The sequence below is a fragment of the Phasianus colchicus genome, chromosome 24, assembly GCF_987193195.1.
Source record: "Phasianus colchicus chromosome 24, bPhaCol1.hap1.1, whole genome shotgun sequence".
NCBI classification, from domain to species: domain Eukaryota; kingdom Metazoa; phylum Chordata; class Aves; order Galliformes; family Phasianidae; genus Phasianus; species Phasianus colchicus.
Genome location: NC_143459.1, coordinates 3,472,501 through 3,499,953, shown reverse-complemented (window position 1 = coordinate 3,499,953; position 27,453 = coordinate 3,472,501). Strand labels below are relative to the sequence as shown.

At 47.9% G+C, this 27,453-nt stretch overlaps 3 protein-coding genes and 4 non-coding genes across 20 annotated transcripts in view; all 7 read left to right on the top strand.

The window, feature by feature from the left end:
• Positions 1-262: 262 nt before the first annotated feature.
• TRNAU1AP (tRNA selenocysteine 1 associated protein 1) lies at positions 263-17,936 on the top strand. 4 transcript variants are annotated; one of them, XR_016459713.1, is made up of 10 exons: positions 263-443; positions 2,254-2,351; positions 3,136-3,235; positions 5,907-5,959; positions 7,248-7,379; positions 10,607-10,726; positions 12,154-12,316; positions 12,828-12,861; positions 13,939-14,122; positions 14,365-14,501. XR_016459713.1 is itself a non-coding variant. In XM_090123907.1 (10 exons), the coding sequence occupies exons 3-10, from the start codon at positions 2,266-2,268 to the stop codon at positions 14,499-14,501; spliced, it is 825 nt and encodes a 274-aa protein (XP_089980033.1). In that variant the 5' UTR covers positions 267-443; positions 2,067-2,149; positions 2,254-2,265; the 3' UTR covers positions 14,502-17,936. The 4 variants fall into 4 exon arrangements, 3 of the variants coding, with proteins under 3 accessions (XP_031450814.1, XP_089980033.1, XP_089980034.1); XM_090123907.1 differs by lacking the exon at positions 13,939-14,122 and adding an exon at positions 2,067-2,149 and having other exon boundaries at positions 267-443; positions 14,365-17,936; XM_031594954.2 differs by lacking the exon at positions 13,939-14,122 and having other exon boundaries at positions 14,365-17,936.
• Positions 17,937-18,089: 153 nt separating this feature from the next.
• Positions 18,090-24,917, top strand: NCMAP (non-compact myelin associated protein). 7 transcript variants are annotated; one of them, XM_090123816.1, is made up of 8 exons: positions 18,090-18,254; positions 18,562-18,619; positions 19,483-19,530; positions 19,859-19,976; positions 20,314-21,623; positions 23,226-23,320; positions 23,676-23,760; positions 24,225-24,917. In XM_090123816.1, the coding sequence occupies exons 6-8, from the start codon at positions 23,236-23,238 to the stop codon at positions 24,355-24,357; spliced, it is 303 nt and encodes a 100-aa protein (XP_089979942.1). In that variant the 5' UTR covers positions 18,090-18,254; positions 18,562-18,619; positions 19,483-19,530; positions 19,859-19,976; positions 20,314-21,623; positions 23,226-23,235; the 3' UTR covers positions 24,358-24,917. The 7 variants fall into 7 exon arrangements, with proteins under 7 accessions (XP_089979942.1, XP_089979944.1, XP_089979941.1 ...); XM_090123818.1 differs by lacking the exon at positions 18,090-18,254 and adding an exon at positions 18,261-18,467; XM_090123815.1 differs by lacking the exons at positions 18,090-18,254; positions 18,562-18,619; positions 19,483-19,530; positions 19,859-19,976; positions 20,314-21,623 and adding an exon at positions 21,636-21,794.
• On the top strand, positions 18,297-18,439 carry LOC116230183 (small nucleolar RNA SNORA16B/SNORA16A family). The gene has a single exon (XR_004167184.1). It is a non-coding gene; the product is annotated as a small nucleolar RNA SNORA16B/SNORA16A family (small nucleolar RNA).
• On the top strand, positions 19,224-19,352 carry LOC116230184 (small nucleolar RNA SNORA44). The gene has a single exon (XR_004167185.1). It is a non-coding gene; the product is annotated as a small nucleolar RNA SNORA44 (small nucleolar RNA).
• Positions 19,561-19,695, top strand: LOC116230173 (small nucleolar RNA SNORA61). Its single transcript, XR_004167175.1, has one exon. It is a non-coding gene; the product is annotated as a small nucleolar RNA SNORA61 (small nucleolar RNA).
• LOC116230180 (small nucleolar RNA SNORD99) lies at positions 20,167-20,237 on the top strand. Its single transcript, XR_004167181.2, has one exon. It is a non-coding gene; the product is annotated as a small nucleolar RNA SNORD99 (small nucleolar RNA).
• Positions 24,918-26,451: 1,534 nt separating the features above from the next.
• The window catches only part of SRRM1 (serine and arginine repetitive matrix 1), a 16,579-nt gene continuing 15,577 nt past the window's right edge, over positions 26,452-27,453 (top strand). For 3 of the 5 annotated variants that reach the window (XM_090123811.1, XM_031594955.2, XM_090123810.1), the window contains exon 1: positions 26,452-26,608. In XM_090123811.1, coding sequence (XP_089979937.1) covers positions 26,588-26,608 — 21 coding nt within the window. In that variant the 5' untranslated portion in view covers positions 26,452-26,587. The remainder of the gene's footprint in view (positions 26,609-27,453) is intronic. The other 2 variants (XM_031594956.2, XM_090123812.1) reach the window with 1 other exon arrangement.

The window sequence follows — 27,453 nt, the reverse complement described above, 5'->3', positions numbered from 1 at the left end:
GCAACCTCACACAGCCCCCCAAAACACCAACCATCACCTTCAGCCCTCCTCACAGAGCCCCAACACCTCCTCCCGCTCCCCCTGGAGCCCCAAACCCTCCTCCCAAAGCTCCCCACCTCCCCCCACAGCCACCACCCCCCCCCAAATAGCCCCAATCCGTCCCCGCAGAGCCCCGGTTCCGCCCCCCCCGCTCAGCCCGCCCTCGCTCCTCCTGCCGCCAGGGGGCGCTGTCTCCACCCTGCGCTCCCGTGGCGGCGGGGGCGCCGCTCTCTCCGCCCGACGGGCGCCGCTGAGGAGGCGGCGGGGGCAGCGGGGCGGCGGGAGCGGGCCGCGCGCCCGGCGTCAATCGGCTCCGAGCCGAGCCGGGAGGCGAAACCGCGGCCCCGCCGAATCCTCTTCGGTTCTGCGAAAGCAGTATGGCCGCCAGCCTATGGATGGGGGACGTGAGTGTCCGGCCGGGACCCGCGCGGGGTTTTGTGCGACGGACAGCGGGGCGGTGTGGGCTGAGGGCACCGCCGGGGCTGAGGGAGCCGCTGTGGGATCCGGAGCCGGGAGGCTGAGGGCGCCGCGGGGTGACTGACGGCTCCGAACGGCCGACAGACGCTGGTGCTGCGTGTGACACCGACACGCGCGCTGATCCGCCGGCGCTCACGCTCTCACACCGAGTGTCACGTGAGCGTTTGCACGCGCACGCTGTCACGTGACTCTCGCACCCTTGCACACCGGCTGCCACACGCACGCACAGCTGCGCCCGTCCGTCCCCGCGGGCTCCGTGTGGGCTGTCACACTCACGGAGCCTTACGGCTGCGCGTGCGGACACACCTGTGCCGTTTACACACCTGCTGCTCCCGCGTTCACTTCCAGCTCTCCTGGGCTCCGTGTAAGTTCGCAGGTCACACGCCGAGCCTGGCGCTCTGCCTCTACCCTTAACCCACAGCGCAGGGCGAGGGGAAACGGTTTGGAGTTGAGGGAGGGCAGATTTCAGTTGGATGTCAGGGCAGAGTTCTTTGCTATGAGAGTGGTGAGGTGCTGGAACAGCTGCCCAGAGGCTGTGGATGCCCCGTCCATCCCTGGAGGTGTTCAAGGCCAGGTTGGATGGGGCCCTGGGCAGCCTGGTCGAGCATTAAATGTGGAGATTGATTCCCTGCATGTGGCAGGGGGTTGGAGATTTGTGATCCTTGAGGTCCCTTCCAACCCTGGCCATTCTGTGGTTCTGTGTGATTCAGTCTCTCCACGGTGAGGACTTCACCTCTCTCGCAGGCTCGTTGCTCTTTGGGATGAACCAGTCCCAGCAACTGTCACCTGTTGCCTTTATGAGTCTGTCTCAGGATCGCCCCCTGTGCAGGGCTGCCTCCTGCTTCTTGGCACTGCTCTGCCCCCTTTTGCACACACAAGTGCAGTGTGTGTGGTTGCCTGTTGTCAGGCACACTCAGATACACAAGCCTGCATGCTGTGTCACACACACAAGTGAAGGAAGCACCTGGTTCCCAATGAGAACACTGTAAGGTGATCACTACAACATTTAACAGGGACTACACGGCTTTCTGTCTCACCACCTTCACCACGTATTCAGGCCAAATTGCAGCACCATTTCATCCTTTTCAGCCACTACATCACACTGATACCTGCTCTGCAGTGCCTTCACGCACGCAGCGCTTCACTTGCACCCCAGCACACACGATGCTGTTTCTCACATGCACACTGCAGCACAGTCAGCACACCTTGCTGCAGGATGTGGTCGGAGGTCTCCCCTTCCAGTGCTGCCCCACGTAACTCCATGGTTACATGAGGTTGTCACGGCTCTGCAGCCCCCTACCCCAGCTTGATGGAGGCTGATGCACAACATCCATCCATCATAGCACCAGGGGCTGTGCTGCACCCATGTGCTGTTATTCCTGGCCCCATCTCTGTTTGCATACAGAGAAGGAGCTTACCATCACCTTCCCCCCTGCTCCTGCATAGCAAGTGCTCGGTTTGTTGCTGTATGTCTCTGAGTGGCTTTTGTCCTTCTGTGGAAGCTCTCTGTTCTCTGAAATTCATGCTGTCTCTTGGGTTCCACTTTACAGACTGTTGAGCCTGGTTCATGCATGCCTGCTGATTTTGAGTGGCATCGACCCTCTTAAATGAGCCTTCTTTTTGAAGCGTAAGGGTAAAATACTTCTCAATAATGTTTTAACTGCTTAGGGGGACGTTGACACAAATATGCTCCTTTTTGTGGATGCTCTGATCTAACTGATTTTTTTGCTTTTGTAGCTGGAGCCGTACATGGATGAAAACTTTGTTTCAAGAGCCTTTGCCACCATGGGAGAGCTTGTACTGAGTGTAAAAATCATTCGAAACAGGTTGACAGGGTAACTGTTCATACTTGTTCTCAATTCTACTGCTGCATCACTATGCTTGGGGAGTTGAATTGTGTGCAGTTTACATGGCATCACAGTGGGCTTATCCATATTAGAGCAGTTTTCCCTTTCAGCTTTTCACCATTGCTGCTAACAATACGGGCGTATTGATGACAGCAACGGAGAGGACAGTTGCTCACTCTCTGACCTTGCTATCAGTGAACCATCCTGCAGTGCTCCAGCACTCCTTCAGAGCAGCACACACGTGGCATGCAGTCTGTCTGGGGATACACATTCAGGGCAGAGGGCTTCAGTGACAAGTCTGTTATTGTTGTAACAGCACAACTACGAGATGCTAGCAGAGGTGGGAGGCCTGACTTAGAAAGGGCCCTACGAGGACCTTTGGAGTGCATTTGCAATCAGTGGCTGTAAACAAGATGAAGTATTTTTGTGTTCTTCTAAGTGTTGTCATTTCATTTTTTCAGTCGCTCAAACTTGGGTGGGAATATTTATGATCAGTGAAAGGAGGGAGTGGAATAATTGTGAGCAAAAGTATTTTCTGTGTTCTTATGTTGACGTGACTTACTGGTAAGTAGGAGCAATCAGTTCAGTGAAGATCCAATGTTACTGTAGCAGGTTCTGTTTGGTAGCTAGCATTTATACTTTAAAAAAGAAATCCCTCCATGTACTGCTACTGGAGCAAATTTTCTACCAATTATCTGAAAATATAATATTTTGTCCTCAAACGTTTTCAGTCTGAAATCTTTTTTCTCTCCTGTCCTTTGTCTGCGTTCAGAATTCCTGCAGGCTATTGCTTTGTAGAATTTGCAGATCTGGCTACTGCAGAGAAGTGTTTACACAAAATCAATGGAAAACCTCTTCCTGGTGCTACACCGGTGAGTAAATCACATCAGTCAGTAGCAAATCAAAACTGTGTGAGAGAAGTAGAGAAGAATTTGTGTTTTGAGTAATGATGACGAAGAAATTAAGTAGCAAACTGGGGGTTTTCTTTTCGTTAGATTTAATGACCATAATGCTGTTAAGAAAAGGATTGGAAAATGTTAATTTTTACTTGAGTGTCTGGATGATGCCCAGGTATAGAAATGCTGTGGTGTGGCTTTTTATTTCTGAGCTCAACCAAAGTTGGAGCAATGAGAAACTAGAGACGAACAAGGAAAAAATAGGTTGAATATACATACCACAGTCCTTCTGTCTCTTTGCATTTGTAGTTCCATATAAATTTGTTACAATTTGTATGCTGTGATACATACACAAGGTGAGCTTTCAAGTTTAAGCTTAATTTTCAGTAACTTTGATTTGCAAAAGTGACTTTTAAGCACTGCATTATTCTTAGCCCCTATTAAACAAAAGTTATTCAGACCCATTTACAGTGGAGAAAGAACTGGTCCGTTGTATAACTGCAACACATAAGAGGTACCCCAAAGCTGGTTGGATGGGAAGAAGAGGAGGAATAGCCACAGAAGCTAATTTTAGGGTGTTGACTTGAATGTGAGGTATGTTAAAGTGGGATGGCTGACACAGCTGTTCCTTGTATCTGCAGAATTTGGCTGCAGTAGCTAGGATGGCTGGTTCATAAAGAAACTCTAGAGTCACTTCTGTTACAGTGTGATATATGAAGGTGTATTGGTGCCTGTTTCAGTCCAGTTAGTCCCCTGGGTTGGTCAGCCTTCCTAAGAGCATGATATTCCCCATGGAAAGGGATAGATAAGATGTCTGGAGGTCTTCTGTCCCATTTAATATGCTCTTATTCTGCAAATAAGAGGCCATGACTAAGAGAAGCCAATCTTCCTAGGTGCCTTCTGTAGTCATTAAGAGAGAAAGCAGCTTCTGCGAGAAGGTAACAGTTGAAGTTTGGTTTGGGGAGTACTGGCCTTTATCCACAGTTTAATTCAAAATATGATGTTGTTTAGGGGGACAACTTACGTAATACATGGAGAGAATATGGGTGTCAGACAGAGACCCAGCGTGGGCAGCCCAACTCAGTGCACTCAGCAGGCAGTGGTTCAGCTCCTCTCTTGTATTTATGTAGTTTCTGCTTTGCAGAAAACAGAATGTGGCTCTTATGTTTATTTTTACATACTGAATCAGTCAAAGGACTAACAGAGGGCCCTGGTGTTTTTACTGTGTCTCTTTTACACAGTTAGTGTCCCCAGCTCCTGTATCTCCTGTGCAGATACTTTCACTTTTCTCAGTGATTTTAAGCCCAAAGTATTGCAGTGAAGAACTAGATCCAACAAAAAGATGAAAGTGCTTCAAAGTGAGATCTCAATTTTGTGTTAGGAGACTTAAGCTTGTAAATGATCCACAGAAACAGCTGAGTACCACTGTACACCAGTAAACACAGGCATGCAAGGAGCATGATTATAGCCTGGAGTTAAGTCTTGCTCTATTTCCCTTTAATTATTTATGCTGTTTTTGAGGGAAGAAAATACATCATACAAGGCATGGGAACTCACCAGGCTCTCCACTGTGTGAAATAAATGTTCTGGTCTCTAGGTGTTGGACTAACTGTAGGCTTGTGTTCTTTGTCCAAATCGAATTCTTTGATGCTATGCCACTGCATAGTGCAGAGAGATGTGTGCTTTGGAAGTCTGCTGGGAGACAGAAAGATTGGTTAGAAGCCATTTAGTCTTTGTACTAGCAAGGGAATCCAGCTTAGTTCTTCCACTGTCTGGGTGAGTTCCGAAACCAGTGTTCTTTTCAAAGAGTGCAACCCCTTGCTTCTTCCTCTGTCAGACTTGTTTTGGAAGGAACTATTTTGTAAGGAAGTAGCAGTCAGTGCTGCACTGTGCAGTGAGCCTGTGGGTCACTGTGTGCTGAGCATCATGTAGGGGTGCCTGTGGGATTGAGACCCACGGGATTTTGAGGCTCCTTAGGTCCTGGTCAGAGCTGCACGTGAGCTGGACACAAGTGGCTGAACTCTGGTAGGATATTGGTGAGGTGTTCCAATGGCACAAATGTGTGTTCCTGGGAAACTTGTGTAAAAAAGAGAGGGGGCATCTTTCAGGGAAAGCTCCTCTGCACCCAAATAAATGAGTGCTTTGTGCAGAGCAGAGTATTTAGCCATACTTCCAGAATCAGGGATTGGTTCCATTTCCCAGCATGGCAGGTTTTGCTTTGTCAGTATTCTGGTAAATGACAAACATCAAACATCCAACTGTGTGTGCTGTCATTTCACTGTAAGACCTTGACATCAGAAGTCATGTAACACTTGCTGTTAGAACCTCAACATTCCTGTCTTCCATAAAGATACACAGTTTTGGTACTGGTAAGGTTAGCCCAACTTTCACTGGCTTTGTGAAGTGTTGAAATAAAGGCAGAGCAAACCCCTTGGTGCAGGCCCTTTGCTGCTTTTCATTATTGTAGTGTCCTGAAATGAAATAAAAACCTTGTCCTAGATACCCGAACTGAATGGCCTGACAGCTCTGAACGTCTGCAGTATTAAAAAAAAATAGATATCTAAAGTAAGCTTATTGCATTTTTCCTAATTGTATGGATTTACATGGGAGCATTTGAATGTATGGATTCATTTTTGCCTTTTTTCAGGCAAAGAGATTTAAATTGAATTATGCAACGTATGGAAAACAGCCCGATAACAGGTAAACACCCAGCATTCAAATATTAGTTTTGCCTGTTTAATGTCTCTTTATCAATTGCCTTGCAAAGAGTATTCAAAATATGTAAACCCACAAGTTCATTATTGCTGGATGAGATGTACAGCTAGCAATTTTGGACAGGAGAGAATTCATTAGATGCATACAACTCAACCTTCTGCAGTGCCAGACAGCTAAATCCCACAATTAGAAACATGGATTGCATTAAACTGTCTTGGAACACAATGTAAATATTTGGTATGCTGCAGCATGTTAGGACTTTGTCTGAGGATACATCCCATCATAATACTACATTATGCCATGTGTATGTTTGGCACTTAAAGATAGGTGCAGTGGTTTCACAGCACCTGGCTTAACTGGCTGTGGTACCACAGCAGTCAGCAAAGGCAGGGAGAAAAGCTCTGAATTGCCTTCAGGAGGAGCCCATCCCTCTCCAAGGGCATTGAAAGGCCCAAGAGGAGGCACAGCAGCTGTGTGGAGTTTCTGGAGTTGGGCAGTTTGAATAGCTGTCATAATGCCTGCCCAGAAATGCTTACACAGTTGGGGTAATAACAACACGATGTGTTCAGGTAGGTGTGTACCACAGCCCTGCAATTTAGGAGGGTTGTGTTAGTCATATCTCAGCAATTATATTTTTAGTTTAGGTAATTATTAATATTTAAAAAAAAAAAAGAAAAGAAAAGAAAAACAACTTCAGATTAGAATCAAGGCGTGAGAGATGGGGCCAAGAATGAGATTTACGTCTTGTATCATTCTTGCAGTTCTGTTTGCTCTGGAAATAGTCACATACTGCAGATGGATAACACAGCCTTGCTGACTCCAGCAGCTTGCCTAGCAGAGGGAGGATAACTTAGACCACCTGTCAGTTTCCTGCTTTACCTTCTGTGTGGCACAGCAGGTTTGTCAGGAGTGTCTTTTTAAATATTTGAACTTTTTAGCATCAAAGTATCTAATCCATGTATTATAATTTAAGATCAGTATTCAGGAAATAGCAAACCTATAAATGAGACAGTGATGCTTTCTTGACACGTTAGAAATTTATGTACAGTGCCCAGTTCAGAATGTCTGAGAACTAAAAAATGAAATTGTCTTTAAATACAGAGCAGAATAACTCATTAGACTCATTGTGCTGCTTAACTAATTGAAAAAAGCATTGCTGATAAAAATTATCCTTTAATGTCAGTTTTCTCTGACATCAAATTTTTGGGCTCATCACACGTTTTGTGGACATGTGTGTATTTGTGCCTAAGAAGTTTTCTTTTGATTTCTTTAGTCCAGAATATTCACTTTTTGTGGGAGACCTGACTGCTGACGTGGATGATGGCATGTTGTATGAGTTTTTTGTTAAAGTTTATCCATCATGTAGAGGTGGAAAAGTTGTTTTGGACCAGGCAGGAGTATCCAAGTAAGTCATCTTTTATTCATTCTTTTCTTTAACTTCACATTCTAGCATAGGAAATATGCAGCAAGGAAAGAAGAATAGCTTAGATTTTAGTAGAACACACACCTGCTAGAATTGTAACGTTCCTGTGCAGTGTTGGGGTCAGTGTTGTGCTCTGTGTGTTGGCAGTACAGTATTGCACTTCTGAAAATGCTGTAAAATGATCTGGAAAAAGTGGACTTTCAGATAGAATTGTGCTTTTGCAGTTGGCTATTGAATATATATTCCTGGGCTATTGAATATATATTCCTATGGGAGCTTTGCAGGTTGTTGTTTCAAATGGGGTAGGGCAAACAAAGCTATGATTCATTAGCAAGGAGTTAGGAGCCACCTTGTTCATCTTTACTGGAAATGTCTCATCAAAAACAGATGTCAAAAATGTTCTTAATGTTAATAAAACATTTTCTAAATTGGAGAACATGAACTCTTTTTTATTTTCTTAGGAGAGAGACCAGTTGGCTAGCATCCTTGTTTTCAGGACAGAACATGGCTTCAATGAAACACAATATTCTGACACAATAGCTATGAGAATGTGGTGACAAGACGTAGAATGTGGCTGTAGATCTCCCTCTTTCTCACGTAAGGGTTTCTCAACTCTAAGATACGTTGGTTTGAAGGAATATCTGGAGGTTTTCATGTCCAACTTCCTGCTCTGAGCAGAGCTGCTGCCAACATGAGCTCAGGTCAGCAATGAATTGTGTAGCCTGGAAAATCTCCCAGGCTGAGATGATGTAACTTGTCTGGGCAGCCTGGCCCAGTGCTGCATAGCTCTCTATGAAGAAGTTATGCTGCTTAACTCACAAAGTTATGATTCTGAGTCTTCCTTATCTCCAACCTGAACCTCTTGCAATGCTGCTCAGTCACTCTCAGGCTGTTAAGTACGTGTGCTGTTACTGCCACCTCTCCTGAGGCCAGCTGTGCCCTGGGGCCTCCCCCAATTTCTGTTCTGCTCTGCAATATAGGTGATGGGTGATGTTCATTGGGCCACTAAGTGGGCTTTGGGAACAGCTCCTGGTTGCAGACCTCAGGGAAAGGTACCCTGTGTTCCCTTGGGATGTGGGGAAGGGGCAGTGACTCTGCTGGTTGCTGGGAGAGCACAGCAGCCTCACCCAGCAGTGCTGGGGTGTTGCTTCCAGCTTCCTTATGGCTTGGGCACTTACTCAAAGCTGAGGAAACTGCAAGTGTTAGGGTGGTACGAGAATGGATGTTGGTGTTTGTGGATGTGCCCAGTGAAGATCTGAGCCTTCAATGGTTTTCCCAGCACCTGCTGTTCAAGCAAGAGAAGAGTTTGGAGCCTGATACTGTCGTGCTGTGCCTGCTTCCTTGCTTTCTGCCATGGGTGTAGGCTGGGAGTCTTCTTTTAACTCTTGGGACAGGGCAGAATGTCTGCCAGGGAGATTCTGACTTCAGCAAAATGTTTTTGGGGAGGATTTTTTGTGTGCCTGGATTTGTTGGGTTTTTTTTGTTGTTGTTGTTTGTTTGCCTTAGGGTTTTTTGTTGTTTTTGTTCTGTTTGGAGGTGGTTTTTTGCTGGTTTTTGTGGATGTGGTTCTTCTTTTTTCTTTTTTCTTTTACTTGTATTAAAATCTGGTTTAGCCACTTATACGAAAAAACTAAGCATCTGGAAATGTTGGAAGAATCACCTTCTCTGCCTTGCTGCAGCCAACTGTCTATACCCACACCTTCCATCTACTTTGTCCACCACTCATTCAGAGCTGGCAACGTTCCTGCTTTCACTTACACACTTCTGTCCCCATCTGAAGGCTGCTGCAGCCTCTGTAGCTGCTTAGAAACTTACACACTGTTGCGTGTGATCAGCCATAGCTGACTGGGGTGTTGATTTACACCAGATTGATTTGCCACTGTGCTTTCACAGAGGGTAAGTTGAATTAAGCTCACCAATTTGAAACAGAACGTGTACCCATGTAGAGTTCTGCTCTTGCTTAGTTATCCAGTTTGTATATTGACAAGCTTGAGCTTTGACTTGGGCTTCTTTATATGGGGAGTATACATATGGGCATGCATAGATGTACACATAAATAAATATTCAGATTTACATTTATAGCTTGCTGTGCAAGATATTGCATTTTATGGGACACCAACTGCTCTGTAATAACTTCCAGTGTGGATACAGTATGAGCACTTCGTGATGACACTTTCAAAACTATTGTGTGTGTTACTTTGCATTTAATTGTTCCCACAGAATAGATAATAATGCTGTAAATTCACACCCTCGCTCAGGGCTCGTTCTTTTCCTGGGTAGCCAAGCACCTCCCATACTCCTTCAATCACCCAGGTGGATTCCTCTTCCCCTCCCAGCCCAAGTCTTTGATCTTTGTGCTGCGTGAGGCGGCCCATCCCATGCTGGGATCCTGGCACTGCCCTTTGGGTGCTGTTGCATTGCTTCTGACTCACTGCAGCATCAAGGCCCACGCGAAGGACTTTTGGGATCAGGGAGGGGGGAAGGGAATTGATGGTGTTGGTCTGGTTGATGTACGCTGTGCTGTAGTGCTGCAGTTGAGGGCTTGCTGTCTGAATGCTGCTGATGCTCAAGCTGTGCTATCAGAGCAGGTTTTAGCAACCTGGTGTTAAGAGCTCGTTTTCATTCACTGTTGACAGTGCTGATGGGATCGGGTGGTTGTTAGGAATGACTGGAAGTCCAATTGGAGTTTCCCTGTTGGAAAAAGGACTTGATTAAAAAGCGCATCTCAGCTGATCCTACAGAAAAGCAGCACTGTGCTTCATGTGGGGCAGCTGTAGATGCAGTGGCCATGCCTTTGTCTTGTCAGTCCTGCGCTGAGTTGCATCTTTTCAGATCACCTGTGTTCTCCCAGTAGAGATTTGAGGCTTTGCTGCTGTCTGTCCGTGCATTTTGACACGTCTTGTGTCAGCTCACTTTGAGTTCCCTGGGATCTGCTGGCAGAAGGCTTGGCTTCCTTCTCTGCAGCCCTTGGAGGTGCTGCTGAAGCTGAGATCTGAGCATTCAAGCTCTCTGCAAAGAAAGCAAAGCAACTGAAAGAGGGAATCGTGTAACCTCTATCAAAAGCCCCAGTGGAAGCGTTTCATTTACTGTGCTTTGCAAAGTCAGTTTAGATTTCAACATCAATACTCCAAAAAAAAAAAAAAAAAAAAAAAAAAGCAGTGAGTCTTTATGTGCTTCTGTTTGATACAAATTCTTCCATATCTCCACAGAGGTTACGGCTTCGTGAAATTCACAGATGAACTGGAGCAGAAAAGAGCACTGACAGAGTGCCAAGGAGCCGTGGGGCTGGGCTCCAAACCGGTGCGCTTGAGTGTGGCTATACCGAAAGCGTGAGTATAAGAGCACCCAGGTGGCTGTGGAAGAGCAGCAGCATGTGAAATCACACGGATTGTTAGATATTTGATAGTGCTTTGGGTGCACATCCTGGATGTTTCCGTCACAAGGTAGAGGAATACACACAAATCTGGTGAAGCAGCTGGAGTATCCGAATGCACAGACATCAAAATTTGTGCTGCTGGATCAAGACTTAACATTTTACACTGTTTTTAATTATATGAATGATTAAATACACACACACACACGCAGTATTTAAATACAATTATTTTAAAACTATGTATTCCTTTGTATTTAATTGAAATAGCCTAAGTCTGCTTATTGACTCCTGGATAGCAAAGCTCGATTGCCTTGTTCATTCTATTACAATGTCTGCTAAATATAAAACTTCTGGGGCAGGGATTAACTTTTTTTTCTGTGTTTGTTCAGAACCTGATACAATGAGATCCTGCTCTGACTTGGGGCTCGTAGCACTAGGGTAATACGAATAATAGTTATTGCTCCCTATTTGAATAACATGTAGATTTTTAGTGACCTCAGAAACCTCGGGGGGATAAGGAAGAGAAAAGGGGATGTGCTGTGGTGAGCAGACTGATGTTTCCCTCTGCCTGCTTCTCACTGATTGCATCTTTAGATATAGCTTTGTGCATAATGTGTTCTCATTTTCAAGCAACGTTTGTCATCTCATTTCAAATCTCAGTGGTGAGGTGGGATTCCCAGTTTCTTGGAAATGCTGTCTCTTTATGGCAAGGAATGAGAATTTCAGTTATCTCACTGTTTAAGATTAATTTTTAATTACCCATAGTTCTTTTTACTTAAGAACTCTTTAAACTATTTGCATTGAAGGTCATCCTGGGAAGTGAGGATGGGGACAATCAGTTGTTGTTCAGGCTTTTCTGTGGCATCAGCAGAAGGGAGAGGTTTTGGACCTTTCTTACGGAAAGAAATCCCAGTTCTTCTGCAAGGCTCTGAGTCTTTAACTCTCAGTGAGAAGCAAAACTCAGTATCTTGCCTCTGGGGGCTGCAAAATACTTTGTCTCATTTAACAGAAAGAAAAAGGGCCCAAAAATATGGATCATGGTTCAGGATATTCTAAACTGAGGCTCATAGTCCCAGACTGTTCCCTTTCCAAAGCTAGGAGGTGATCCTAAATTACTCATAAAGAATTAAAGCAATGTTTGTAAATGAAGTTGAATATGAATACAGGAAGGAGGTTTGAATATAAACCACTTATTTCTTTCTGCATATGTATGTAAATGATAAAGATTACTTCATTCAATAGTGAATGCATTTTAAAGGCTGAATTATGCATGTTAGAATAAAGCCTGTTTATGTACCTTACTGTACCTTAAACTGTTTCTCTTCTGTTTTTACATAACTGTTCTGCATTATATGTAACCTATTCCTGCATTGTCTTTTTAAGTAACCGCATGAAGCCAACGGAGTACAGTCAGATGTACAACTATGATTATAACCAATATTACCAACAGTACCACAACTACTATGCACAGTGGGGCTACGACCAGAACACGGGCAGCTACAGCTACAGCTACCCCCAGTATGGCTACACACAGAGCACAATGCAGGTAGGGCAGCGTGGAAACTCACCCTGCACTGACTGTCAGCACAGAAACACAGGACAGCTTGCAGAGCTGTGATGGGTGCATGATACCAGCAGGCTCTGGTGTCTTAGCACGGCTCCTTAGTGAGGAAGCAGAACTGTTCAGCAGCACCTGGCTTGCACTCTTGTCTTTTAAGGGGGTTATAGCTTGGACCAAGTGAGCATAACAGGGCTCTAAATACAATGTCATAGTAGAAGGCTTCTAAGATCCTTCATAAGCTTTGTTTTAGAGGCTGAAACAGGTCAAAACAGCCACAAACTGTGCCATTTGAAGAACTGCTGCCTCTGTTTTAAGTTTAGGGTGGAACCCACACCCTGGAGCCTGCCAGGAGGAGATCAGAGGGTTTGAGTGTGAGGAACACTGTTGTAATCACTCAGATTTAAAAGTCGCTGTATAACAGTCATAATCAGCAGTTGATGCTTTTGTTTTTTTAATATTTTTATCTGCTGTCCTAAGGGTTTCTTTGTCCTTACAGACGTATGAAGAAGTTGGTGAGGATGCATTGGAAGGTATGTTTCTTGAACTCTTTATTGAAGTCATGCATTTCCTTTGTAAAGATTGGAGATAGCCTTTCTCAAACTGGCCTTTAGAATCAGTGTACAATATGCCTTTGTCTTTGATTAAATCTGAGCCTGATAACATTTGCTACTCACTATCACCTGGCGTGCATCTTTATTTTACACTTGCTGCTTCCAGTCTAAACCTCATCAGGGCTGTAACTAATTGACTTCACTAGCACTAAGACCATTTGTGGTTTAGTGTCCACATATCCTTTGCCCTGAAAACACGTATCTTTGTTTTCTATAGTATACAGAATTTCATCCTTTTGGTTCATCTGGTTTTCTGGTATGCTACAAAAACAATGTAGGCATTCTGTTTTTTTCCATGGAATCTTGTTTTTTTTTTTTGTGAAGTCCAGCATACTTGGTGCTTATCATTTTAAAAAGAAATGATATCAGAGAGTGTACTGATAAAAGTATTAGTTTTAGCAGGCATGGGGTGAAATGGGTTACTAAACAATATTGGGGTTTTAGATAAACATAAGAGCAGCGTTCGTGCAAGAAAAAATTAATTTTATACTGGTAATTCCAAATCTCCATCTTGAATGGAACATGCACTGTATGGTGTAATTTCTTACTCTCTTAAAAATAAGAATTAAAAAAGCACATGATGAAAGCAGAAAGCAGCTGGGTGCTGTGCAGAACCCATGGGTATAAGTAGTGATGTCAAGGAGAGAGCCCATGCTGGCTTTTAAAGCATTACACAAGGGCTCTCCTTTCTTCAACATGCAGAAAGTGGAACTCCTGGGCTATAATTGGGATATCTCTGGGGTATCTTTTTCTTGTTGATTAAATTTCCTGTGAACTGACATGCTGTTATGTGGTTGGGCAGTTAGGGACAACGATTGGCACAAGTTTTGCAAACTGTTCACCATACATTGGTAGCAGCAGAGAGGATCCCACTGGGTTGCCATGCAGCCCCCGAATGCTTTGCAAACACTTCATCCAGCTGTAAAACAGGAGACGTACTCGTGCTTAATGCTGTCGCTGGCATTTCTTTGGTTACTAACTGTGCAATGCTTTGAGATGTTTGAGGCTCCAGCAGATGAGCTCTGGTGACTGTGGCTGCAGAAGCAGATGCTGCCATCCCCATCCAAAGCAGAGGGAGCAGAATGGAACGTGTGCCTGCGCCCCTGCGGCTCCGCCGTGCCGTGGTGCCAGCACACCTCCTTTGGCAGTTTAAGTGGCCACACGGGGCTGCAAGGTGCAGGTATGCCTTCTCTCTGTTGGCTCTGCTGTTGGGGCAATGGCACTGAAAGGAGGGCATGTCTGCTGTTAGATTTATCCCATAGCTGAAAGATCTGCTAGGGCTGCAGTAGTCGGGTCGTGATTGGGCAAGTGGTGGGGATGATCTGGGGCTTCCTCCATGTTATTGTGATGTGTTTGTGGGGTGTGGGTGTTTTTCCTCACCCATTTAACACGCAACCTATTCGTTTGCCTTTTCTCCTTTAGATCCAGCACCTCAGTTGGATGTCCATGAAGCAAATAAACAGTTTATGGAGCAGAGTGAAGAGCTCTATGATGCCTTGATGGACTGTCATTGGCAGCCTTTGGACACTGTCTCATCAGAGATCCCAGCCATGTTATAGCCTTGTTGCTGAGGCACTGTCTGTGTGATGAATCCGCCGGTGTGCTCTGTTACACTGCAAATGGATCCTGCAGGAGTCAGGGGTGGCCCCTTTCCCACTCAGGTCTGTTACTGGAAGTGCAGGAGGAGTGTGGTGTTCCCTGTACAACGCCAGAGCATGGGAGCATCGTGATAACTTCTATTCGTGGTGGAAGTTAGAACTGCAACGGTTTTATTCCTTTTGTCTTGAAGTGAACTCTTAATACTACTTGTAATTTATAAACTTGCAACAGGATGGCACAGGGGAAAGACTACTCCAACGTACAATAAAGAAGTTGGTCTTTTAAGTAAAATTACCCATTGCTTTTTGGTTCCTGCCCCTTTTCTGTTTTGCTGCCCATTGAACTGTCTTTAGTCAGTTGATCCAACACTTGTCCATGTGTTGGTTTGGTTTGGTTTTTAAGAGTCACTGTCAGATTCCACTAAAACATCTCAGAAGCTTCCTAGTGACTGGGTGAAGTTGCTGTAAGTTGAGTATGGGAAGGAATCACGTGGATGAAAGCCTATGTTCTGCTTAATCTAAGCTGTGATCTTGAACTAAGCTTGGTGTTCCTAAGCATTTTGGAGAGCAAAGACAGGAAAGATTGTCAGAAAACTACTACAGACTGATGCCTTCTGCTTGATGGTCTCCAGCATGTTTGGCTTGCCTCTCCATCTGTGTGTGAGGAAAGAATTCCCCACCAGCCAAGCAGTTTAAAACACTTCTACCAGCAACCTTGTTACTGTATGTACGATGCCTTTTTCCTTGTTGACAGCCCTCGATGGGCCCCTTTATCATGTTAAGGTTTCACAGCGTCTTCCACTGTCAGAGTAAATATGGTGAAACTGAGGATCTTGCAGCAAAAAACGGGTCAGAGCAATCCAATCAATGTATTGTGCAACAAATTGTTGCTGACTTGGAAAGCGTTTTTCTACTGAATGTTGTATAAGCTGGATGGACAAGCAATATATTTAAGCGAATATTGTGTTGCTTTAGAGGTGAAAGCAAAAATAATAGCACTTATGTACATGTTATAAGCCCTTTTCAGGCTTTTGTGCCTTAAACTCTTTGAGAAATAGGAAGATTTAAACTACCTGTAATAAATGTCTGTCCAAGAAATAATTTGGTGACTGATTGCTCATGCACAGCATTAAGTTGCCTCCCTTCCCATATTGATACAGAGATTTGCCACAAAATTTAAATACTTTCATAAAGCCTACTTCTGCTACACCTTTGTTTGTTTGTGATGTATTTGTCAGTCTGTGGTCATTTTTATCAACTGCAATGGTGGACATAACTGTGAATATGAGGATAACGGTGACCTGCACTGGATTTAACATATTTCTGGTGTGCTAAGAGGATTCTGCATTCTCTTCAGCTGGGAACTTATATCTCCTGCTGTGCTTTTGACAGTGCAGTGGACCATAAACAGTGATCTGACCTTCATTTGCTCTGTATTTAAGGAATGAATGCTCCTGGTGTGTGCTGTAGCATCTCAAGGGCAATGCAGAGGTGGAGGGGAGCTCCTTCCCTTTGATGAAGCTGCTCAGCAGTGCTGAATGCTAAGAAGTGGTGTCACTCTACTTGAGAAGCTCTTGTTCAGTAGGGTGGCATTTCAGAGGTGATGTGAAGGTTCTCACGTTCTGCTGTGACACATTCTACATCATTGTTGATGTGCTGCAAGAGTGCTACCCTGTACAGCCTTCATTTTCTCTTTTTGTCCTGCTCTCCCCACCCCCCAGATTTCAGCTTTTATAATACAGCCCTCCTGGTTGAAGACAAGCTTAGTTGATCTGTGCTGCTGTTGAAAGGCTGCCCAGCAGTGCTGTCCTTTTAATGTTCCCTAATACCCACAGCAGCTCTGTTACACACTGTTGACTGACACAGCCTGGTGCTTGCAGGAGGTGGAGAATGAAGGGAAGCCACGCTGTCTGAAGGTTATTGCAGAGCAGCTCCTTTCACAGGCAGGAGCTCTTGGGCAAAATTGTTCTGCAGTCTTCTTTTAGATCTGTGGCAGGAAGAACATTAGGAATGATTAGTCTGATCCATCATTATGGCATCCCCAAGCTTTTGGGATAGCTGTGTGCACACAGAAGGGGATCAGGACAATAGCAGGGCATTAGGAGCACACATCCATTTCTTACAGTGATGTCAAAGCTGGGAATTTCCTGGGAGAGAAGGAGAGGCAACCAAATTCCTCCCCTACTCAGCTGGAGTGAATGGAAAAGGAGGCAGCACCAGGCTTTGTGAGACAAGGAAGCATCCTCCCTAGCTTAACTTTGTAGATGTGGGCTTTTAATTGCCATCCTCTTGGGGTTGTTTGTGAGAATCTCAGCCAGTGCTCTGCTGAGCTGGTAATCTCACCGTGCTTCTGTCTGCATGTCACTGATTTATCTCCATGCTCGTTTTCAGCTCCTGGCTGCTATTGCAGCACCTGCAGCAGGGAAGGCACTTTTATGTGGAACTACAAAGCAGCCTCATTTGTGGTGTCACCTGCACTTGTGGTGTTTGTTTTGGAATCCAGGCTGAACAGAGTGTGGGATTTTGTTTCTTGTGGATGGCTAAAGGAAAAGCCCTCATTAACTTCCATTTGGTGTAACACAAGATGAAAAACAAGGACTCTATGCAGCAAGATGAATTTTGCTTTTATCTTTATGTGCTGAAGGCAAGAAATCCAAGGCAAATGATATCACAGCTGAGTGGGAGAATGCAATTCTTGAACGTTGCATCAAAATCTGTGGCTTAGACTCAAGCATTCTGCCTTCCAGCACACAGCGTTTACCCACAGCACCAAAGTGACTTCAACACCCTGATGTTATTCGACTGAAATGCGATGACCCAACCTGGCTTATCCTTCAGATTGCAGGAGATGTCGGATGACAACCCGAGGTGCAGAGGCTGCAAACCACACGGTGCCAAGGGCTGCGGGGTTCTTCTGAGTGCCGTTGGAGGAGCGGAGCAGTTTGGGGCTGATCTTTAAGTATTCTGACGGTGTCTCATTATTGGCTTGCTAACCCCCAGCTTTTCCAATGAGGCTGGGGAGGAATTTTTACCTTCTAACCTCGCTGTCTCCCACCCCATCTCATAAAACACCCATTCGTGGATTTGACTTGGGATCTACTTGAACATGAAATGAATTTGATGCAATGACCACATTTAAAAACCAATAAAGCTAATTCAGCCCTCCGACAAAGCTCTTCACCTTTTTTGGATGAGATGATTCAGAGCCCATTATGTGTACTCACTCATCAATTACACGCGAGGTAATTAACACAGACACGCCTATCTCAGGTAGTGATTTATGAGGTCTTCAGTCTTCTATTCCACGGTCTCTTCTCCCTCCTAGTGTCCTTTCAGCATCATGACCAACCACCAGCCTCGTCCTTCATCCAGTGCTCCTCGCCGCTCCCCCCTGCACGAACCTTCCTCACCGAGACGCTCAGAATTCCCGCCATAAGTTATAGGCAGCAACGGCACGGAACTACAACTCCCAGAAGGCACCGCGGGAACACCCGTCCTCAGCAGCCAATCAGCGCGCGCGCTGCCGCACTATAAAAACCCACGGCGGGCCGCCCTCTCTCTCTCTTTGCGATGGCGGCGGGCCGTTGCGGTCGCTGCTCCGCGGGGACAATCCGCCGCCATCCGCCGTCTGTGGAGGCCCCGCCGCGTCGGTGCCCCGGGCGCTCGGCGGGATGACGTGGCTCCTTCCGTGGTGCGGGATCTGGGCCGCCGTGGGTGAGCGCCTGCCCGGGGTGGGGTGGGGTGGTTGTGCGGCCCGCCCGGCCCTATCGAAGCTGCGCCTGCCCTGCGCTGTGGCAGCCGCAGTCAAAAAGGAGCCGAGAGCCACGCGTTTTCCTCGACGGTCGCTGCACAGTTTGGTTTTCTGTAACTGCCCAGCAACAAATCGGGAAAATACAGGGGCTGGGGCTCTGACTGCAGCGTTCTCAGGTGTTGATGATACCAGAGCTGTGCTTCATTTGGAGGAGTGCTGGCGGGTGGGCAGAGCACAGCGTTGTTGTTCTTTAAATGCTTTTCTCCCTAGGGAGCGGTGTGAGGTGCTGTTCCTGTCGTCACCCGGTGCAGGAGGCGGTGCTGGGCAGGTGAGCGGTGCTGGGGGTCCTCACAGCTGCAGTTGAACTCTTCCTCAGCTCACCAGAGCTGCCGGCTTCCCCTCGCTGCACGCTGTACCCAAATTGCACGTTTGGAGAGAGGTTTTGTGCAGCATCCCTTGACTCAGAACTGAGAATCAAATGAGACCCAAAGTCAGCGGATTGCTCTGCTTCTGTTGTGTCTGCTGCTCTGTATGGCTTTTCTAGCTGTAACAGGCCTTGGCCAAACCCACAGAATCACAGAATGGCCAGGGTTGGAAGGGACCTCAAGGATGATGAAGCTCCGACCCCCTGCTACATGCAGGACCACCAACCTCCCCATTTAATGCTTGACCAGGCTGCCCAGGGCCCCATCCAACCTGGCCTTGAACACTCCAGGGATGAACGGGGCATCCACAGCCTCTGGGCAGCTGTTCCAGCACCTCACCACTCATAGTAAATAACTTCCCCCTGACATCCAACCTAAATCTCCCCTCCCTCAACTTAAAACCATTTCCCCTTGTCCTGCAGTTATCAACCCTTTCAAAGAGTTGATTCCCCTCTCCTCTGTAGGCCCCTTTTAGGTATTGAAATGCTGCAATGAGGTCAAACCCAGCTGCATGTTAATCCAAGAGCTGTGGCTCTGACATAGCTGCAGGTCTCCAACAACATGCAAGAGCAACAGGAAGGTCTTTGACTGCTCGGCCTCTTCTGCCTGTTGCTGTCACTCACCCCTCCTATATATTTTTCAGGTTCTAGCTGGGGTGTTGCCCCCTCCTGTGATGGCTCTGGTGGTTTGGGGGCTGGTTGTGTCAGTATTGATGATATCTGAAGCCTGTTGCTGATTTTGGGGGTGTTGTTGCATTGTGTTCCAGGGTTTCTCGCTGTTTGGAGCTCACTGCCTGCCTGCTGATAGACCCAAGGTGAGAGTGTGTGTCTTTGCCAGAGCTCTGTCCCTCCAGATCCCTTTCCCATCAGATCTGAATACCGATCTTGTGGTCGAAAAAGGAGGAAAAGTAACATTCAGACTGGCCTTGGCCTCTTTGCTGGCACAGCTCTGCTCTGAGCGGGGCCAGTTTGAAGACATCAGTGTTTGCTTTGCTGCCCTGGGGGTGGCAGCAAAACAGAGCTGTGGGGTGAGGATTTGTGCTCTGCTGCTTCCTTGGGCACTGATTCTTAGTGCACAATGGCTGTTGAACTGCAGGTGCCTACCTGGGTTGTCTTTTTCAGGTTATCTGTTGTCTTTTTCAGGAACTGCATGCTTAGTGGAAGAGTCTGAGAGCTCATGAGACCCCGTGGAGGGTATTGGTTTGCTTTCCTTAAGGCTGAAATTGTGGAGAAACTGAAGTGGAGCATGTCAGTGTCCCTTGTGAGTAATTGCCCAGCATTTCAGGGGGGTTGGAGTGAGATCTTGTCAGTGTTTGTTGGCAAAGAGCAGTGGGAATGGGGTTTGCAGGTTGGAATTATAAACTTCTTTAAAGGTCTGTAATTGGGCAGCCTCATTTGTAGGGCAGAGCTCCTGTGGGGTGAGCTGTTGCCTATTGTTGCTCTGAGAACAGCCTGGTCAGTGATGACACCTTTCTTTGGAGACTGCTGGATGAATCCTGCGGATATGGGGCTGAGGCCAGGCTCCAGCATCAGCTGAAGTCACTGCACAGTGTTGCACTGTGCTTCATTCCAAATTAATTCTTTTTTTTCTTTGTTAGGTTTAAACGGAATACAGACCAAGTGTCTTCAATCCTGAAGAAGCAGCGGTCTGCACAGCCTCACGGTGGCTGCTCTGTGAGTAGGGAGCTCCCCCAGGTGGGAGAGCTGTAGTGGTGCAGCAGTCACTGAGTGCTGTGGGCACTCAGCCTCTGAGGGACAATGCCAGAGCTCCCATTCAGATGCTCAGCGAGGAACAATGTTCCTTGCTACAGAGTTCTGTCAAAAGAAGAGCTTTCAGGAAGGTCTGGATAGGAAATATTTGGAATATGGTACCAAAGTCTGGGGCTTCCAGCACAGGAGAGATATGCAGCAAAGCCAGAGCGAGTTGGAGGGGCAGCTGGGTGATGGCTGCCCTCACTGCATCAACGTGTTGGCACACAGTGCTGAGGTTTGGGCACAGCAGAAACGCCAATTAATCCTACAGTTCATTCTTACCTCTTCATCCCTTTAGACATGTAGCTCAGTTATATGATTTCTTAAAGTTTTACTGTTAAGACTTTTCCATTATAGTATGTAAATAATTTTATTATAAAATAATGATAAAATACATTTTACAAAATGCACTTGCTTTGTGCTGCCGGTCTGTTAACCTCTGTTGTCTTTGGTTCTCTGGGAGGAAACATGTATCTGTCCAGAAACACAGAAGTAGCATCTCCCAGGGTGCTCCCAGAGGTTCTCGGGGTGCCCTACAGTTGCCAGGGAGCTCTGGGAGCAGTCTGGTGTGGCCCAGAGCACACTGGGGCATACATAGACTAGAGTGGAGTACACTGGAAAGCCTCTAAGCTACCTTAGAATGCACTGAGAAGTTCTGGGAGTATTGTAGGTGTCCTCCAGAGGCATCCTTGGAAGCCTGTAGGATGCACTAGGAGACATAGACAAGCTTTGGGAATCCAATAGTGTGTCCTAGTGTATTGGATGGCCTCGGGAGGTCTCTGGGATGCACTGAGGGGTCCTGGGAGCCCAGTAGGACAGACTGGGAAATCAGTGAAGAACCTGGAGCGTGCTGAGGGGCTGCGAGAGGCCTCTAGGCTGTTCTGGGTTGTACATAGGGCTCCTCAGAGCACGTTCAATAGTTCTAGGACATGTAGGACCTGCTTACCACACGACATCCCCTCCAACTCCTTCCTCTTTTGCTGACCTTCTGCTTCCCCTGCTTTTAATTGTGATGAGGGGCAGAAGCTCCACCACGTGTAGGGTGGGCTGCACCTTTCTGCCTTCTTCAGTTTTCTGGAGTTGGAGAATTTTTCCTTTCTCGTGAACATCTGTGTAATAAATGGCCGAACCGATGATGTGCTTCGTGCCTGTGGCGGTAAGTCCTCCGGGAGCACTGCGCCGTGCGGGGAACGCGGAAGTGGAGTCTTTATTTTAACCGCTCTGCGCCGCCAGTCCGCCAATCTCTATTGTAATTAGTCCTCCAGGAAGTAACGCGCATGCGTCCGAAGACAAGACGGGAGGGAGGGGATTTCTGCATAGCACTGAGGTACGGACCCTCAGCCCCATCTATTCACCGTTCCTCTTCTCCGCTTCCCTGTTATAACGCTCGAGCCATCCCCGCTAAAGGACCGCTTTCACCCCCACTGCCCCCGCGCGCGCCGCAGCACCCGATTGGCTCATCACCACTTTGATTGACAAGTGCCCGTCCCAGCACTGCGCATGCGCGCCATCGCCGCGGCACTCCCTGCTGCCGTCTATTGAACAAAATCCGGCACTGCAGGCGCTGCTCTGCGCAGGCGCAGTGGTGCCGAGGCTCTCGCGCTGCGCACGGACGGCAGAACCGCGCAGCCGGTACGTTGGGCGGTGTGGGAGCGGCGGGGACTGCACAGAAAAGACACGAAACGGGCCGGAAAATGGTACCTCGGGGCACTGCTATAGGGGAAGAACACCGCTTCGGTGTGTGTCTCTGCTTACCTGCATGCAGCGCAGCAACGGAAAGCCCCGTTTCCCTCAGTGCCCCGGAACCTGGCGGTGCTGCCGGGCTGCTCTACGGGCAGCGCTCACACGTGCATCGCCGGCGTGTCGGCACCGCAAGGCCCTCGGAGCGCCCTAGGGTGCCCTGCAGCCGCCCTGGGAGCCGCCTGGTGCAGCGCAGGGGTGTGCCTGCCTGCCTGCCTGCCCTCTGCACGGTGCGCTGGGCGACCACAGAGCTCGGTGTGGGAGACCAGGGCGCGCCGTGGGGTGCTGCAGGGGTGATGTGGCAGCATTGGATGCTTGATAGGACACTGGGAAGGCTGTGGGGCACGCTGGGGGACCAGAGAACACGGACGAACCTGAGCGGACTTCAGTAAAACGAATGGCAGAGCAGCGAACCCGCACGGACTTCAGCGACCAAGAGTGAAACCCGAGCAGATTTCAGCAAACCCCTCCTTTTGTTGTATCTGTTGTTACTGCTGCATGGTGATGAAGCCTCGCTTTGCTGACTTCGTCATTCCCACAAAGACGTATCCTTACATCACTTCTCAGCAATGACACCAGCAAACCTGGCCTTTTTTCCCCCCTACCTTTGAAGATACGTTGTTGAATACTGGAGAGAGGATTCACAGCTCCGTAAGTCCGCTTTGTGTGCAGGACTGGGGCAGGGAGATGCAGTGCTCCTCACTCAGAGCCCTCCTCCTCTTCTGGACCAAAACCTCAGAACCTGGAGCGACAGTTTGAAGTCACAAAGCATTGAAGATGTGTGTACTTATCCAAAACCTTTGTAACATCAGTCATTGCTGTGTCTGTGTCTCACCCTCCGAACTGCGCTGTGCATTGTAAAGCAAATGGCTGCAGACTGCTGTAGCAAAACATCCATTGACTTCACCGCTGAGAAAACGTGACCGATCTTTAAGAGGCAGCTGCTAATTAATGATAATTAGGTGGCACAATTCGGTGCTGATGTTTTATGAAATCATTCCTCTTTTTCCTTCTGCAGCCGAATCAAGATGACGACGGCAGCCCTGCTGATCAGCATTACGCAGCCCTCGCTGAATGTGACCACAAAGTCTCAAGAACTGAGTCTCTATCAAAGTAAGACAAGTCGTGGGGTGGTTTTTTTGTTGTTTTTGGCTGTACCACAATTACCGTACCTTGAATCTTTAAGGAGAAAAACAGGCCACTTTACACTTTAGTTGCTGCGTAGCACATGGGTGCTGCGCTTTTTCAGCTTACCCCTCCTGTTCCTTCTGTGCCTCCAGATGCTCCCATCCCAAGCTGTTCCTCTGAATAAAAAGTAACAAAGAGAAATTATTTTAAAAGGGAAGATGTTGTGGGTTTTTTTCTTTGTTTCTCTCTAGCTTTTTAACCTTTGAATTTATCAAATTTCCAACAGAACATTGACAACTTCTTAAAAAAGACTTTATTTTTCTTTCTTCTTCCCTGCCAGGTTCTGGAGCAATAGTTGCTGCCATTGTAGTAGGAGTAATTATTATTTTTACAGCAGTTCTGCTCATACTGAAGGCATATAACAGGTATGTGGCTGAGTCCCGTGCTTCAGTGAGGAGAAGCCAGATGAACCAAAATCACTTCTGTGCTCTCATCTCACAGGCTTTCTTATTGCTGAAAATTTCAGGCAGAATTTGAGTATAATGTGCTTGATGTCCTGAATGCCAGGCTGTATTGGAATGGTTCTTGGCAGAGAATGCTTGATGGATGCACTTTCTAGAGGGCTTCTGTTGGCATAGGAAAGGCTTGCTGTGAGCACTGTGCTGCCAGAGCAGAGCTTGATTTCTCCATCTGAAGGCACTGAGTTCTGTACGTGTTCTAGGAGTGCTCACCTGCCATCTTCAATCTTTGGGATGAAGTCCTGCTTGATGCTAACTTCTCAATGGCTGTTCAGTTCAGCCTGTTTCTGTGGGAATCTTCCCAGTTCTTATCATGGGAGAAAGCACCACAAATATCAGTGCTGATAAATATTTCATTTCTGCATTTACAGACACATGAGAGGGAAGCGGGAGCTGGAGCCCAAAAGCAGCAAAACAGCAGTGCCTCCTTTAGGGCAGAACAGCAGCAGCGTTACTCAGCATTGCACAGTGACTTTCATACCTATCCACATGCAGAGCAGATAACTGTGAACGCGTCCCTCCCTTTGGAGTTCTTACCACGTGGAGATGGGGCTGCTCTGAAAAGTGGTACTGCATTTGGAACGGTGATCAGCTCTTATTTTGTTCTCTGTATCATAATTTGTCCCGCTTTCTCTCTTTGGGAGGAAAACTGGAAGATCTGAACACTTTCCGTCTGATGAGAATCATGGGGTGAAGGGATACAAAGCATCCGAAAAACAAGGAGCCCTCCTTCAGAGCTTTGGGTGTGGGAAGATCAAAGAAGCCAAGCTATTCATTTGGAAAAGCCACGCAAACTGATTTTGTAGAGCTTTTGCTTACTCAGAGTTTAAGCTTTTTCTATCCTGCAATGACTGATGATAAATGGAAAAAAAAATTGGACATGCAAGCTGCATGCAACTCAGGTTGTGCTTTGTTAAGGTTCACGTGAAACAGGTTTGTAGTTTGTTCTGTACACAGCGGATAGTGTGGGAAGTAGGAAAGCCACTTTATCTTTAGTCGTCTTTCACGTTTCTAATACCATGTTTGTATGGTTGTAGACAGAAAAGAATGACTTTTTTTCAAGTATATATTGAGATATTTCTAATAACTCGGTAACCTACTCGTTTCCAATGAACCAAATGTCTGAGGATTTTTACTCTCCTGCCAAAATCACTCTGGGTTCGTTACTGCCGTTGCAGTGCTTTCTCTATCTTGAAATCTGAGAAGTTCTTTACCTTAAGTAAACATGAGAAGGCAGCATAAAGCAAGCGAGGCATTTGCACTGAAAGGGTTTGTTCTCTATTGCGGACTAGGCTCGAAATATTATCATTTTTGGTTATAGAAAGTCGCCGAATGTGGTGATGTTTTCCAAACGCGATGATTGTGGGTGTAAAGTAATGCACCAGAGAAATTCCCAGGGGTGTTTCACAGCCCACTGAGTGTGAGCACACTGCAGCATTGTACGGATGCTCTGTGGCTCGTTGTTTGAGGCGCGCATGGAAAAGCATTTCCACACAACTGGTGGGAGGGGTAGGTAGCCAGGATTAGGAAGAAAATGAGTTAAACTCTGTTTTAAACAGAACTATGCAAAGCTGTGGGACACGTCTCCACTTCTAAATCCTATGGAATCGCTCACTGGGATGGCTGCAGTGGCACAGCCTGTATATAGAACAAATCAGTGCGATTTGTTCCGAGTGTGGGATGGTAGCTGCAAGCTCCTGCGACCATTAGAGGGCCCCAGTCGTACAGACCTTCTTAAATACCTCCGTGGGGCATTTAAACTCTTTGGGAGCTGTAGGGAAGGAAGTCAGTAATCGGGGTCAGAGGAAGCCCACAGCTTTCCTCGTCCTGCAGCAGCTCCCTTGTTGTTCTGAGTGCTGCCACTGATCAGTTTGTATCCTTAAATCAAACCGGGGCTGACGGTTCTCAGAGCGGTAAGAGACAGAAGGGAGATGCTATTGATAACTCCAGGATGCGAGGGCGCCTCTGGCAGAGGTCCTTGTGAGTAAACTGCGTTTCTGCAGGACTAAATTCAATGACTCTGCGGTCTCTTAATGAAACATGACCACAGGGCGCGTTCCAAGCTAAATATTAGGACAGCTGCTTGGGCAGCCCGTGCGTCCTGCTAACATCTCGCTTGTCCCGGATCTCCGCCTCATTTTGGGGGTGGGAATAACCGATATTATCACGCAGCGGGGACCGCAGAAAACGATCGAGTTGCCCTCCTGTTCCTCTTTCTGTGCTGTTTTTGCGTTCTGCTTCGTCAAAACCCAGGTCTTTACAAGAATAAACCCTGCCTTGCACGCGGACGCTGCCCGCCCCGCTCTCGCCCCCTCAGCGCTCCCCTCCCCCTCACAGCGCCGTGCTGAAGAGGCGCCAACACCCGCGCGCATGCGCCGTTGGCCGTGAGGTCACGAGCCTCGCGCTACTCCGCTGAACTTCCGCATCTCGCGAGAAGATATACCGTCAACTCCCCGCCCGCGCGCCGCGACGGGACGTAGCGCAGCCACCGCGCGGGGGAACGCCGAGATTTGCGATTGGTCAGCGCCGGCCCGCCTACCGACCCGTCCTCCAATCGGGAGGCGCCGAAGAGCCTTCGCGGAGCGGCCGGCTCCGCCCCCTCCGTCCCTCTTAGCGTCACGCCGCGCGCAGGCGCACCGCGCTCTCCTCCTCCGAGCGTGCGAGGGGCTCGCGGGCGCGCGGTGCACGCCGGGACGGCAGCGCGCTGCGACCAGGAGGAGGCGGAGGAGCCAAGATGGACGCGGGGTTCTTCCGCGTAAGTGCCGGCCTCGGCGGGCGGGCGGGCTTGCGGAGTGTCGGGCGCGGCCCCGGCGGGGAACCGCGCGGTGCAAGCGGGCCGCCGCCGCCGCGTTGTGCCTGGCTCAGCGCTCCGCCGTGCCCCCGCCCCCGCCCTGCGCAGGCTCCTGTGGAACGGCCGCGAAGAAAATGGCGGCGGGAAGGGAAGGGAAAGGAAGGGAAAGGAAGGAGGCCGCGGGCGGCGGGGGGAGCGGCGGGGGCCTTCAGTGCGGCGGGGCCGGGCGGGGGGAGCGGCGCTCAGAGCGCAGCGAGGCGGCTGTGAGCTTCTGTGGGCCGTGGGGTTGTTAACGGCCCCGGAGCCGGCGGGATGCGGTGCGAAGGCGCTCGCTGAGCCGTTCTTCTCAGCAGCTGTGCGGCCGCCGTGAGGAAATGGAGCGGTGTTCCGCTCGGCTGTATTTCTTTTTCATCCTTTTTTTTTTTTTTCTTTCCCTACCCGCTGTTCAGCAGCGAGCGATTGCTGAGGTGCTTCTCATAAGGTTTGCTGACCGCTGTGCCCAGCGCTGTGTGTTTTCACGTGCGGTTCGGTGGTCTGAGATGCACTGATGTATTCAGCCCAATTATTTTTTCTTCCCACAGCTGGGATGCGTTTAGAACACGAGGGGACGCGTTTCCCTTTGCTTAGTTCGCTTTTATGCTGATCCCTGGCAGTAGCGAGGGATCCCAGGACCTTCAGCAACTAATTCCAAATCACCAACAAGGAGGCCTATCAGGAGAAGACAGTTTTCCCAGCCATAGCCTGAAAGCAGAGTCTGTGTTCCATTGGCAATAGGGGGAGGTACACTGTACCCTGCTGGGGCTGATGCT